The sequence below is a fragment of the Dermacentor silvarum genome, chromosome 8 (assembly GCF_013339745.2).
Source record: "Dermacentor silvarum isolate Dsil-2018 chromosome 8, BIME_Dsil_1.4, whole genome shotgun sequence".
NCBI lineage: Eukaryota > Metazoa > Arthropoda > Arachnida > Ixodida > Ixodidae > Dermacentor > Dermacentor silvarum.
The window spans coordinates 82,744,687-82,759,890 of NC_051161.1; the positions used below are offsets into that span (position 1 = coordinate 82,744,687).

General features: G+C 44.5%; 1 protein-coding gene and 1 long non-coding RNA gene across 2 annotated transcripts in view; one reads left to right on the forward strand and one right to left on the reverse strand.

Annotated features, from left to right (window-relative positions):
* LOC119461504 (uncharacterized) overlaps positions 1-15,204 on the forward strand; it is a 48,217-nt gene that overhangs the window by 9,791 nt on the left and 23,222 nt on the right. The window contains exons 2-3 of the mRNA XM_037722842.2: positions 9,181-9,854; positions 10,265-10,544. Of these exons, the coding sequence (XP_037578770.2) occupies positions 9,181-9,854; positions 10,265-10,544 (954 nt within the window). The remainder of the gene's footprint in view (positions 1-9,180; positions 9,855-10,264; positions 10,545-15,204) is intronic.
* LOC125947791 (uncharacterized) lies at positions 11,380-12,024 on the reverse strand. The gene is made up of 2 exons (XR_007468484.1): positions 11,881-12,024; positions 11,380-11,622 (listed from the first exon to the last, which is right to left on the reverse strand). It is a non-coding gene; the product is annotated as an uncharacterized LOC125947791 (long non-coding RNA).

Genomic DNA, 15,204 nt, shown 5'->3' on the forward strand with positions numbered 1-15,204 from the left:
TAGCAAGTTAGAAGCTGCTAGATTAGACGTTTCCTAGAACGCCGTACAATTTTCTCATTGAAAGTTCTGCCCTAGAGTTAATACTTGCGTAGTTGGTTTTCTTCAGCATTCGTACAATTAAGCAGAACTCAACATATTTCGACTTGCCCGTGCCATAGCCAAAACGTGCATTTGGTCGCATCCTTCCACAGTCGTGCGGCGTGTTTTTTTAAACATTGCCTAAAGTTAGCTGGGACACAGTGCATGTACGGGGTCGAGTGTCGCTCAGGATGCGTGCATTGCTGCATCCTGCGAACCAAAATACCCCGAGGGGTTAAAGTATATGTCATCAGCTTCGATAAAAAAAAGAATTTGCAATTTTACTCACAAAGCTGGCGTTACATTTTTATCTTGCAAAGCTATGTGGTAGGAACCTTTTAGGTGATTGAATTACGAAAACTGCGAAAGCATTTTTTTATTCTTTAAAATTTGTCGAAATATGAGTGTTGCGCCAGCCGTCATAACTATGAAATGGTAGCTACGAAACAAATGCCACTTGGCAGGTACGTAATGGGGACAATGAACTGTGCAACCAGCCACCACTGATAGCCATATCTTGGGGCAACAGTGCCGTATCATCTAAAGACTGAAAAAATGTAACTCGTGGCAGGTCTTTTTCCGAAACAATTGCCCATAGTATGAAAAGTCACCGCACCATTTTGGTGATTCTTCTTCATTGCGCAGCTTAATCTATAAAGAAACAACACGCAAAATTTCATGCAAAAATATTTATTTGAAAAAGTTATCACTGCTCGCGTAACTATAAAAATGCAGAGAAAACGTTTTAAGAAAAATGAGTGTGAATAAGCAAATGTCTACGTATTGAAAGCCCTCTATATAGAGAAATTTTATAACTGATTCGAAAACAGCAAATGTTTTATACCGTACTAAAACAAATTAACATTGCTTAATATTCAAAGAAAGCGATATCTCTGACGAAATTTCTCGTGTATTGAAATAAAAGAAGTTTACAGTTTCGGTTTAGGATTCACGCAGGAGGGGTTCGAAAAGCGTTCGTTATTTTTTCAACGGCTTAAGACGGAAACCTAATTCTTTTTGCGACATATTCTAGAATAGCCAGAGAGCTTATAATAGTAAATGGCACAAAACTGATATTTTTTCAGAAAATCCGTTTTTGAAGGTGGTGACACACCTTATCAGTTCAAGCATACAAAACATCATTTAATTTATATAACTGCTAGTAGTAGCACAACTCTCTCTACGTATACGCAGCTCTTCTCAGCAGTATTGTGCATAGAGTTTCTCACTATAACACATAGTGTGAAACTCTATGGTATTGTGGTCTTGCCGCTGTCCTTCACAAATCACATGCTTATAGAACTTGCACGAGCCTCATCCTCATCATCCTCATCAGAGGGAGCCACTGCCGCAGTTTCTTCCATCGTTGTACAGTGCAGTCGAAAAAGTTTCTTCTGTGCCCGTTGAGACAGCAGCATCTTGACAGCGCGAAGAGTTATTCAATTCATGACACTCGCGAGTTAAAATGCATTCGTTCTGCACTTGCGTATCGATTACGGACGTCTGCTTGCGCGGAGCTCGGCATTTGTACCGTTGACTCTAGATGGCTTTTCAATTGCCTTAGCCCGCACGCGATGCTTCGCCCACGCTTAGAAAAGTGCATGGCAGCTGGAAGCAATAGCAGCTTGAGACGAGAACAATGAAAGCAATTCGTCATGAAAACATGTGTTTACACGTGACTTCGTCAGTTCGACAGTGCGTGCACGCTAAGCAACACCGAGTACACTCTGACATCTGGAGCCGTATAAGTTGAGCGGGTACGTAGACCTTTAAGCGGCATGCGGTTCAGTTCGATTGTCTTGTCTCTGATCCATGTAGAGGTTAGCCGCCGAGCGATCATCTATTGACTGCGAGCTTATATCTCACACAAATGCGCACCGTCCTCGTGAAAATCACGTGTATATGTTGTGTGTCCCCCTCCTCCCCTTACCAGTGATAGCTAAAGTTGATCTCTGTTGCGTTCACAGTTTTTAGACGGCCTTGGGATCAATTCCGCTTTGTTCGTAACGCACACCTATAACGCTCCGGATCGCTTGCATACGTAATTTACTGCAAAGGCCGTAATTAATCCACCCACTTTGCACATTGCCTGCATATCACGCATTTCCTGGCACCTTTCACTAAACGTAAGCAAGATGCCTCGTTTAGTTCGCCGAGGGCACTGGCCTACACCTCGTATAACGCAAGAAAATACTGAAAAAACAAGGGTTCAAGAAATATTTGTAATGCTCATTTAATTAGGAGCACTACAAATATTTCTTGAACCAGTAGCGTACCCAGGATCTCTGGCGGGGGGGGTGACAGTTTGCCAATACCATCTAAACAGCACTAATTTCAATTTCTTCACGGGATATTGTCAAAAATATGCTTTTTGCGAGTGTGCCGACGATTGCGCGCCTTACATCTTAGTTGCAGTACTCAAATGCGCAAGGAAAGGAAAGGGATTAAACAAAAGGGGGGTGGGGGGGTTAAGTCGGCGTCAGAGAGGGGGGGGTTACAACCCTCCGTCTGTGCGCCACTGTCTTGAACCACTGTTTTGTTGTTGTTGTTTTTTTCAAATTACGCCAGAAACATTAAAATTTCGCGACACATTGCATTTATAGGGCCTCTGATTTCTACTATATATTAATATCGTGTAACGCAGAGTCACCTCGGTACACTGGGAAACGTAGCTGAAAACGGCATCGAGACACATTCGAATACTAACTCGTTTGTCATTTCTTTTCTTAACTCGTTTGTCATTTCTTTTCTACAAAACCTTTAATGCAGACGCCTTAAACTTCGCACACAAAATTGCCATAGTGAGCTGCCCATTTTTTTTTTTTTTTTTTTTTTTGCTAACTTTGATTTTGGTGGTATTTGTTGTGCCAAGGCTGTCTGCTAAATATTGCGCCGCGCTCAAAACAATAATGTAGGTACGCACTGGATCACTGGCATTCGTAATTTATTACGCAGGCCATAATAAACTAAACACTTTGAATTTTGCTTACGCATAACCAATGACGCGTCCTTCATTTCCGTCAAATGTAAAGCTTGCATAGCGTAGAGTTCCCTAGAGACACTAGGAAGCATGGCGTAAAATGGTCATATATAACGCTTTCAAGCACTCGAGACATTTTTTTACAAAATTCATGTTTGATCGACACGCACTTAACTTAGCGCACGAATTCTGAATAGCGTTTCCCCCACGTTCGCCAAATTTTATTTCGGTGGCACTTGTAGTTATGCCATGGCGGCGGGCTAAATATTGCGCTGCTCGTAAAAAACACTCCGCAAACGCTCCGCAACACTGGTATACGTAATTGATTGCAAAGGCCGCAATTAACCCACACACTTTGAACTTTGCATATATGCATTACCCATATAGTGTCGCTTATTTTCTCTAAATTTAAACAAGTTGCCATGTTTAGTTAACCGAGGACACTGGAGGAACCAACAACGAGCTTCGTATAACGCATGAAATATACAGGGTGTTCATTTTTAGGTTTTACGGAATTTTAAAAAATTGCCTGTGGCAGGTAGCGTAATTCTTATCGTTGAGCTGGGTTATTCGAAGAGGCGGACATTAACAGCACGAGAAATCGAAACACATATTCAACTAATTAAAAAGAATTGACTAACGAACTTTTAGTTGATTACTTTAAGGCACACATTGCAATTTACGAATTGTAGCCGGTGAGCTTGTCAAGCGGATCCACTTGGAATGAACTTCCAGAATGACACCAGTTTGGAGATATGCACCGTCAAACTCGCCGTAAAAATGCAGTGTTGTTCCACTAGCTTACTTTTTTACCAAAACGCTATTTTATTCATTGAAGCACGAAAGTAACTGGAACGCCCACGTATTTTGTCCTATACTTTGTGGAATATCTCGAAACTGGTGTCATCCCGGAAATTCATTTGAAGTGGATGCGTCTTGCAAACTCACCGGCTACAATTCGTAAATTGCAATATGGGTCGTAAAGTAATTAACTAAGAAGTTCATTGGTCAATTTTTGTTAATTAGTTGAATATGTGTCTCGATTTCTCGTGCTACTAATGTGCGCCACTTCGAATAACCCAGCTCAACGATAAGAATTATGCTACCTGCCACAGGCGATCTTGAAAAATTCCGTAAAACTTAAAAATGAACACCCTGTAGGCAAAACACGAGGTTTCAGTAATAATTTGCAACGCATCTAATTAAAACAGGAACGTGAAAGTTTCGCCGCACACTACATGAAATATTTCGCATTTTCACCGAATTTTAATTTGCTCCCTGTACAGTTGTGTTAGTGGGAAACATTGCACATAATGGCAGTATGACACTCACGAACGCTTGATTCAGTAACTTTCTAAAAAGGCTGTAATTAACCTACACACATTAAAGGTGTATCGTTCGTCACTCACAGCATACTTCCTGTTTCAACGAAATATAAACAACGTGCCTTACATAGCTCACATAGGAGATAGGTAAAAAACAACTAGAGACATACCTCGTATAAAGCTTAAAAATTCTGTGAATACGTGCATTCAGTAATTGTTTCAAAGCACATAGTTCACCTATACGCTTCAAACTTTTGGCACAGGTTACATATCAAACAGCGCCCTTTTCTGCTAAATATGAAACCTCTCAGGGAAGTGAGGAAACTTTGTAAGCGTTTTATATATAACGCCTCTAAATGGACCGAAAACGAGGGTATAGGCATTTTCATTCAGCCCCTAATTAGCACACACACTTCAAAATTTGTCTCCATGTTGACCCTAACGTTCCCCTCATTCTCTCAAAATGTAATGTTCCTGAGTGATGTAGTTTTTTTTTTTTTTTTCACATGACCGTGCTAACTGGCATATAACGTCTGAGCGCTTCTAGTCGCATTAACACCTTCGCTGCAAAATTACCTTGTAAGGTTTTACGTGCCGAAATCACGATCTGATTATGACGCACGCCGTAGCGAGAGACTCAGGATTAATTCTGACCACCTGGGCAATTCTAACGTGCACTTTGAGCGCACAAACGTTATTGCATTTCGCTCCCACTTAAATCAGGCCGTCGGGGTGAGGATCGAATCCGTGACCTCGAGCTCAGAAAAGCCACGCCAAGTAGCCACTAAGCTACCGCGGCAGGTAGCACGTGCGATAGAACACCATGGGCACGAGTACACTACTTGAAGTGCGCCGGTTTCAAGAGACCGCTTATAGTGTCCCTGTGCATCGTCCCACGTGAACTCAGTACTCCCTCTTTCTATTCCCCCTTTCCCTTACCCCTATTTTAGGGTAGCAAACCGGACGATCGTCTGGTTGACCTCCCTGCCTTTCCTCTCCTTGCTCTCTCTCTCTCTCTCTCTCTCTCTCTCTCTCTCTCTCATGTGTTTGCCGTGTTGGCAATCTCCGTGCGAGCGCTAAAGGCCAACATTTCTGAGACATTATTACCGTAAGCATAACAAGTGCCTGGCCAGGTCTCTTCGTAAAAGCTGGAAAGTCTCCCTGGCAAAACATTACTCAACTGTGAAATCGCTCTGCCAATGTCTTGAAGCCCCTGTGGACAACTCTACTAGTAGTGAAATTTCCCAAGCAAATCCATGAAGTTACGACGACGAATATTGCCATATTTAAGACATTCTTTATCAAAATATAAAACCGCATCTTTGCAAAAGCAATGAACCATCTCTGGCAAACCTTGCCCACCATGAAACATCTTTGAAAAAGCTGCCAAACCTCTATTGTGAACGTGAGCCTCCGCGAGACTTCAGTGACAGCCGTTATACCCTTCTGCCAAAGCTGGGGATAAGAATCAGTTTATTATTGTCAGTAGTGAACTAGGAATTACAAAAGATATACATTCAGAAGGAGGTCCGTAGGTAGAAACTGAAATGGGGCCTCTTGTGCACGATAGCAAGAATCGCTTGAAAACAACGATAACAACAATTGAAACTGTTTACTATAACATCCTACTAAATATTATCAATGAACGAATGATCAAAGTATCGCGCATGTCAGGGAATTAATAAATTGTTAGCAACGCAAAACTTCAAACGATACAAAAGTTTCAGTCTACCTCGCTTTAACATTCTCCAGAAAATCGTACAAACATTCAGTGAAAACCGCGAAACATTTTTCACGAACGAGTATATGACATCCGTCAAGCCTGTTCCCCAAAGCCTCGAAATCTTCTAAAACTTCTCTGTTATACGCTATACCAGAGCGAAACCTTCGTATTATGACCTGTTGAGCCTTTCTACAAAGGCAATGACGCATCTCTGGCAAACGTTACCATTCTTGGTGCCTCCTAGTCGTACCCGAAACCATGAAACCAATCTGCCGAAACTGTAAACATCTGCCAAATGCTACAACACGTGAAGTTTCTATGCCATAATTTGGAAACACATTTGCCAAAGCCAGAGTCGATCCTCTCTACGAAACGCACTATTCGCGATACTCCATCTAAGTTGTGAAGCGTCTCTGGCAGATAGTTGCATTCGTAAAATGTTACCATTACTGTCAAAGCCAGAGACCTTAGAGCTGCCCTCTTTTCGAATAGAAGCTTGTCAAGCTAGCACTGGTTCATTTTCAGACTGTCCTTTGAATGAGTTCAGCTGCTTTCTATTTTATCGGCGATGTTTTCCAAGCACTCTTTGTTGTACTTACTAATGCGATACTTGAGACAAGTACGAATCATTTTATCCGATTCCGTCATGGCAAAAGCAGTCGTCAGGACAATCGTAACCGATCCTGTGCAGTTCCTGGCACTTTGCAGTGAGGACGACAGCTTTACAGAAAAGGCTAAGCGCCCAAGCATTGAATCAGTCAATGAACGTATTTAAAGCCTTCTTCGAGCCACTGCCGCTTCCTGCGCAACCACTTCCTACACTTCAAGGGAAACAGAAAACACAGCCTCATCGACCATTTCTCCAGCCTCGTACAATATCGCTCCAACGGGCAACCATGCCATACCATACAGAAGAGTATGGTGCGGTATGCGGCAGACTAGTTGGACCTGCGAGGCCGGCACGCACAGACAACGTGGTGAGAGTGAAATGACGTAACAGAATAGAAGGAACAAGTTGAAAGGCGATTCAATCTCCAGTTGAAGTGGATCAGACTAGTCCTCCTGAGTGAGTTCGGGGTGACATAGTGGCGGAGTCACTGTGCACCGCATTTTATCGCGTCACCTCTCGCGTGAATGCGTTAGGAGCAGCTCCGGACTCAATTTTTTTATTGCAATATCTTCGGGGTCGGCCCACGTTTCGGGGTATGATGATGTGTTAATTTTAAATAATTTCCGCGATTTAACATGTCAAAACTACGATCCCATTATAAGGCGTCTGCTACTCCCACATTGGGCAGCCCCCAAGGTTCCCTTATCAGCCCACTATTGTGGAATATTGTTCTTTACGGCTTGCTTGAAATCCCTTTTCCGCAACATGTCTTCGCACAAGCATATGCAGATGACACGGTGCTAGTCATTTCCGCCACCAGTCGATTAGAGCTTGAAGCCAAAGCTTCTCAAACTCTAGCTCTTATTTCTGCTTGGACGTCTTGGTGTAAGGTTACTATCAGCACCGAGAAATCATTTTTTTTTCTCTATTTTCTTAACAGTCATTCATCATCATCATCACGCACCCGTCAAGCCATTGTTCGTGTCAACGGAACCTCCCTGCGATCAAAAACTAGTATTAGGATTCTGGGCGTTATTTTCGATACCAATCTCACATTTAACGAACACTTAAATTACCTCCGTACCAAATCCGATTTTCTCTCCACCCGTCTCCTTTTCTTCATCCGCATGCATTATACCTTGTCTTCTTCTGTTCTCCGTTTGATTTACAATCGGGCGCTTCTTCCATCTATCACTTATGCCACCCCGGTCTGGTGGCCGGCCTACTTCGCGGTTTAAACGTAAATTAAACTCTATCCAGCGCACTCTCCTATTAACTATGACTGGCGCGTTTCGCACCACCCGCACTTCCTCCCTTCAGGTTCTCGCCCATGCTCTCCCCCTTCGAATTGAATTGGATCGTCTTCAAGCTCAGTTTTCACTTTTTGCTCTTAAAATCCTTGACACCTTAACCCTTGGCTCATTCACCCCAATCTTAAATTCCGCCTTCCTTTTCAACTTCTCCAACTCCATCAAGTCCGTCGAGTAACATCCTTGCCTGTGTACCATCTGCATGTATACAGATGCTCACGGCGGTCGCGATGCGTGTCCGCTTCGCGCTTTTTGAACTGCAGGATTTTTTCGGCCCTGTCCCTTTTAGCCTTGGCCTTCTGTTCCTGCAGCGCCGAGCAACGCTGGAAGAGGACAACGAAGGACAGACTAGCTTAATAGAACGGAAAGAAAGTTTCCGGCGCAAAAACTTCTGCACAGGAAATATGCGCACAGAAATGTCGTGTACTACGCATGGTGTATATAGCCGTTTGAGGTGTATGTGACGGCACTCCTTCGTGCAGTGAAATTCGCGTAGCTGCATGGCGCTAGATTGTTTCAACATCATCAAAACATATCAAGAAATGAGAAATAGGATACAGCCGTTTATATTAATACTATCGTAAACATTGCTGCATGTACGTCCTTTTCAAAAGAAATTTCGCTTGCAGGGAAGGTTTTTGAGATGACGAACATTTTTTTTTCGAATGCGATGTACTATCGACCAAAAAAGTTTAGGGACCACGGGATTTCAGAAAACGCTAAATATCCGAGCAGCCTTTATAAGTAGCCAGTAAAACCGTACATCATAATGTTGTTCGCATATACCAGTAGAGGCTCGAAATGGGAATACCTGGCTGCGTTTTGAGGCTGCGGAAATATTCAGCTTTTTGTCAGATACTTCGGTCCGTAAACTTTTTTTACTCGATAGTACCTCCTTACTATCGTAACGTATGAAATAAGTTCGCCTTATGTCACTGATAAATTTTGCAGCTGAACCAAACGGCGGTCATAGAGCGAAGAAAAAGTGTGGTTCTAATCTCCGATGTGGCTTCGGCACGTAAAATAACCGCCGTTGCCTCAAACCTTGCTTCTTTCACGCCTCAGGCGCTGTTTTGCTATGCCCGTATGTCCGTTAGCTTATTCGTGTTCATGTTATGCTTAAATTCAGTTGTGGCTTGCGTTAATTAATGCAGATGACGACCGCCGGAGAGGACCCCGACCAGCGACCTTACTATGTCGACTTCGACGGCTATCGCCTTTCTTGCGCGTTCCACGCGGATCTGCTCAAGTCGGCGCTGGAGTACCAGCCCAGGTCAGATGACGTGTTCGTCGTCACTTTTCCCAAGTGCGGCACGACGTGGGTGCAACACATCGCATACCTGATTTACAACGATGGCCAGAAACCAAAGGATGGTCTAGACTTCCTCAAGAATAGCCCGTTTCTCGAGATGACCGGAGTCGGTTGCCTGTTGGCTATGAAGAGGCCTGGGATCATCAAGTCCCATCTTCCGTACTCCATGATGCCTAAGTCTCCCGAAGCAAAGTACATCTACGTGTGCCGCAACCCTAAAGACTGTGTGACGTCTTTCTACTACCACACCAAAGGATTTCCAGGCTACGAATTCACCCGCGGCACGTTCTCAACATTCTTTGACATCTTCTGCGAGGGCCAGACGGACTTCGGTGACTACTTTGATCACGTTTTGGGATGGTACGAACACCGCAACGACCCCAACGTTCTATTTCTACATTACGAAGACATGAAGGTCCAACCACGAGAAAGCGTGCTCAAGATCGCCAAGTTCCTTGGCCAGTCGTATCACGACAGGTTGCTGGAGGATGCGACCTACCTGGAGAATGTGCTCAGGTATGTGAAACCACGTAACTGATACCGAATTCACAAATCTTTTTGTTCACGAGAGATTGCTGCAGGCAGGTCGCCTTCGATAGCATGCTCGCTATCGAGATCCACCTGCGCTTGTGAATATGAGTCGCCCTTAACTATACGAAGTGCTATATCAAATCGTACATTTACCAGAATTCCCCGCAGTGCTGTTTAGCAGAGAGGGGGAAATGTGACCTAACTGAACAATCGTAATAGGCACTGGTCAGGCAATGCATTCCATGCAAGCAATTCTTGGACATGATATTGTTCACAGCAGTCGCTCAACGCAAACCCTTCCCCCTTTTCCCGAGTAATAGTCTTGGTTACCCGACTGGTTGACATATCACTTGCCCTGCTGCGTAAATTAAACGGCAATTCTTTTTTCCGTGCAGGTACAGCGACGTATCTGCAATGAAGCAGTACACGAACGATTCCCTGGTCCAGTTTTTCTCAAAGCCCTTGCACGCCGACGGCGAGGATGAAGTGCCAGAGGGCCTGAAGCTCTTTCACAAGGCTACGCACGACCGACCCGGCGAAGCCAAGCTGGTCCGCAAGGGCATCGTGGGCGATTGGAAGTCGCACCTCACGCCAGACATGAACGAGAGGCTAAACAGAAAGATCCACGAGAGACTCGCAGGCACCGAGTTTATAGAGGTCTGGAAGGGCTACGGCGTCATATAAGCTGGTTTGACCTCAAAACGCTTCCTCTGCGGTGCCCTCATTCACTTCGCGAGAGATGTTATGCTGACTGCCTGTCATATACGTGTCAATTGCATGTAAGCATAGGAAAACCTCCATAGACACTCTGTAGGGTCAATATACAGCGTGCTTGGGGATTGTAAGTTACACAGTACAGCATTTACGGGTCCGCTAATTCCATACGCTGTTGTGGCACCACGTGAAAGCCAGGAAGAGACAGGGGAAGGTTCGCAGCAGCGAATGTTCTATGCTATTCACGGCACCCTTGCCCGTTGTACAGGTTTGCGACGATGAGCTGCGTGATTTCTTTGGCAGTTTTTTTTTTTTTTTTATCATTATCACCGGGTGCTTGTACGGAGGTCAACACACTTCCCTAGAAAGCGCGAACCACGTTCTCAAGATCTGCTGTATGTATGGTTGCGTTACTACATTTACAGTTTTCCTTGATTTCTCTCAACCTGGTCGTCGGCTTAAGCTTTGGTAACTGCGTTGGCCCTCAGGGGTGTGTTCTAGACAAGTGTGTTGAGCTCTGTGCAAATTGCTACGGAAAGTTTCAAACGACAGTTGTCGTTTAATGCCTTTCGTGCAGCAACAACCATCTCCTGAATGGTGTTTCCCACAACGGCAGGAACGCAGTACCAAACATATGCCTCTACATTTAAATTCCGACTCTCGAGTGCATCCTCAGAGGCGTTTTATGGGCTTGCATTTATACTATGCCAATTAGGCGCGCAGTTCGTGAAATTAGGCAAGAACTGTGTTGGCGATGGGAATGGAAAAACGGTATTTTTTTTGTTATGAGAATAATTTGCAGTCTCATTTAGGAGACGAACTATTTTGCGGCACTAGGGAAGCCATCCAGAGTCTATGTTTTCACAGAAATGGTTGGTACCCCACCCGACGACTTACCGAGAACAATGATGGTCTGCCAAGAGCCGGCACATTCGGCATGAAATTGTAGATGGCCGCTAAATAAGCACACACATTAAACGTGATGCTGTGCGAGCTGAATCACTAGGATCGACCTTAACCCTGCAATGAGCATCTTCGTCTTTTTTTCTGGGGTTTTACGCGCCAAAACCAGTTCTGATTATGAGGCACGCCGTATAGTGGAGGGCTCCGGATTAATTTTGACCACCTGGGGTTCTTTAACGTGCACTACAACGCAAGCACACGGGCGTTTTTGCATTTCGCCTCCATCGGAATGCGGCCGCCGCGGCCGGGATTCGATCCCGCAACCTCGTGCTCAGCAGCGCAACGCCTTAGCTGACTGAGCTACCGCGGCGGGTCCTGCAATGAGCAGTCGCACAACAGCTAAATATTATTATTACGCCCATCTGCCGTACTCCAAAATTAATACGTTACTACGCCTTCCCTCTGTCAAAATATCATAAGTCGGCACGATTATCAAGGCCAATAGCTTTTTCTAGGCGTCATTAAAAGGCCGACTGCAACAAAACATCACTTTGTCTAAATAGGTAATATAGGAGAAGTCTACGCTCACTATTCAAGCAATCTTGGCAAAGCTGCAAGGCTGGTAATTGCTTAATTTTTCTTATTAGCAGCCTCTATTTAAACAGCGCACGCGCCGTGGGGACGTCGGCGCTGCGCTCCTTAGCCCGAGGGCGCTGGATCAAAACCCCGGCCGTGGCGGCCTAATTTCGATGGAGGCGAAATGCAAAAACGCCCGTGTGCTTGCGTTGTAGTGCACGTTAAAGAACCCCAGGTGGTCCAAATTCATCTGGAGCCCTCCAATACGGTGTGCCTCATAATCAGAACTGGTTTCGGCAAGTAAAACTCCAGAAGGAAGATTTCAGAATGTATGCAGCCTAAACAGCTTCGCTAGTAATTCGTCCCCATATGAGTGCTGCATCCCCAATCATCTTTTTTGCGCTTTCGCTATGAAAAACGTCTGTTCGTGCGAGCTCTTTGGGACGCATCCACTCGTAATCCAGGCGAAAAATTCCCGCGTTGAGGCTACTGTATAATCTACACTATCTGAAACTAGGCTTTTTTACGCGGTCCAAAGTTTCGTTGCAGTTGCAGTTGAAACGGAACGCTAATGCAAAGGAAGATTTTGCTGGCCATGACATACACATTAATCTAACCTGAGATTGTATGGGGTGTCATCAGAACATCACCTGCATGCGTAGCATCGGTGGCATAAGTTTGCAAAACCGGCCACCTGTGACCCAACGAAATGGCAGCGCCGAAGGAAGTTGCGCAGCTGTCCGTTCACCACGTTTCACAACGTGTCACAGTTGTACGTCCTCTCATGTGAACAGCCAGCAAATAATGCGCGACTGAGCACACCGACGCATCGTGGAGTGCCGTGAACCGTGAGTACTTCTGCAGAGAGGGAAATTCGTGGAAACTCAAGCCCGCATTTTTCGTCATTGGTGAATTCAGTGTTGGCCTATAGAAACAAAAATATGACGCTAAACATGTCGCCGGCCACGCGCTCAGATTGTGGGCTTCAAGCGTTCACGGCGCGCAGTATCTTTTTGTCCGCTCGCTTTTGCGGCGGGGAAAGTATAAGAGTATACCTGCAACGGCCCTCGTTGTCCTTTCCTGCTATTGCGTTGTTTGCAACATTCCGAGCATACGCTTAATTAAACCAGGGACGACGCACACATCACAAAGCGCAATTAGATGATATCGTACCAATTAAGCCTTCTTCACAGTCTTAATGGCAATAGGAGAGATCAGCGCTGGTGTTTGGGGACACGCAATTGAACTTCTTGAAGGCGCAATTGTGATGCCATTTATGCAGCCAATAATCGAAATCGAGGGTCATTCTTTGTAATTACTCTTGTACTTTTCATTGTTCTTATTATTAGTTATCGACTTGGGCAAGTGGCCGAACCCCCGATTATGGTCGGGAACAAGACATACGGTGGAATGGTTGGTAAGTAATTATTAGAATCGGTGTAAAAGAATTCTTGCAAAATACGGCCCGAGAAAACGTACTGTAAGCAGTTAGAGGCTTGCATTGATTCCCGAGTTCGACATCTGGCTGAATCGATGACATTTTTGTGAAACATCACCCGCTCGCTCCGAATAATCCCAGCTGAGGGTCACTGCTTCTATATCAAACCGAGCAGACGGCCTTGTCCTGTTCAGTAAGCACTTTCAGTAAGGCGCTCAGGTAGCATCACTGATGCAACCATTTCAATTGATTGTATTTTGCAACCATGTTTTACAACTCTATTTCATCGTCTCAGGCAGCACAGACATCTGGATAGAAAAAGAACGAAAGATAAAACATACCTAACAGGATCAAGCTTTATTCATCTCCCCCTGTTATAGTTATATAGTTATCCAAAGTTTAAAGCTCGGCCTGTTGTGATAACGTCCCTATATATCTACATATCCATGTATGGCTGCAGCCAGTACTTGCCAATGTCTTCAATGGTGCTCAATCTTATCATAGCTCGTGTGCGGAACTTATTGTCGCTATTTCTCGTGGGACCAATGCGCCGATGTCGTCAATGTGAACAGATAGTTGTCAGTCTGCCAGGTGTAACGAAGGGCTATTCCGTTGACAAGAGTGTTCTTTCTAGCCCGACTGACCCAGATACTGCGAAACGTCAGTTTTTCTGCTCTGTTCGCTGTGCTTTCTTCATGTGAATGCTCAAAATTGTCGAGCTGCTAATAAATATACTGTATCGTCCTGTTAAGGTGTATATTATTTTGTGTGCCTTAATTATAGGGAACTACAGTGAACTATATAGTGATCTATAGTGAACTATAGATCACTATAGCCTTAATCTACGTTTGCGAAGAGCTCCTTCGATTTTTTTTCTTGCTTGTATTTTATTGATGCTGTGTATTAGGTTGGCCTGTCGCTATCGAGATGCAGCATTACGCCAGGTACTTAGTGTTACAAAGCTAAGAGCATGCTTTGTTGTGTGCTTTTGAACAGTTTACGTCACAGACGACCGCTTTTTAATACTGGCTTTTTTTCCCGGTGTCTCCCGAGCGTGAACAATACATTTAAGATAAAAGTTAAAGTCTGGAATACTACGTGCCAAAACCACGATTTGATTATGAGGAACGCCGTAGTTGGGGACTCCGGATAAATTTTCACCACCTGGGATTTTTAACGTGCACCCAATTAATGCACAGTACACGGGCGTTTTCGCATTTCTCCCCCATCGAAATGCGGCCGTCGTGGTCGGGATTCGATCCCGTGACCTCGTGCTTAGCAGCCCAACGCCATAGCCACTAAGCCAACACGGCGGGTAATTTTAACGTATCACGTTACACATCGAAATGTATATTTGCTCAGTTATTAAGGCTGTTTTCCTTTAATCTCGTCCATTGATAGAGATTGGTCGTTGTCTGTTTAACGTACTTTATTATATATAACAAACAATCCATGGTCTGCGTGGTGCATCAACATATTCCGCTCGCGAAGATTTTCAATCCTCAGATGTTCCAACGCTACAACATTTCGGGCCCGGAGCTTCGCCCACTCATCATCATTCACCCCGTGGATATGCGGTGTTTTTTTCAAGCGTCGTTACAGAAACGGATAAGTAAACGCGTATTTACTTTGATGAATTTATTGCAACCGCAAATAAAAATAATACATACTATCGGCCATGAGATTGTAGTAAACTACATATTT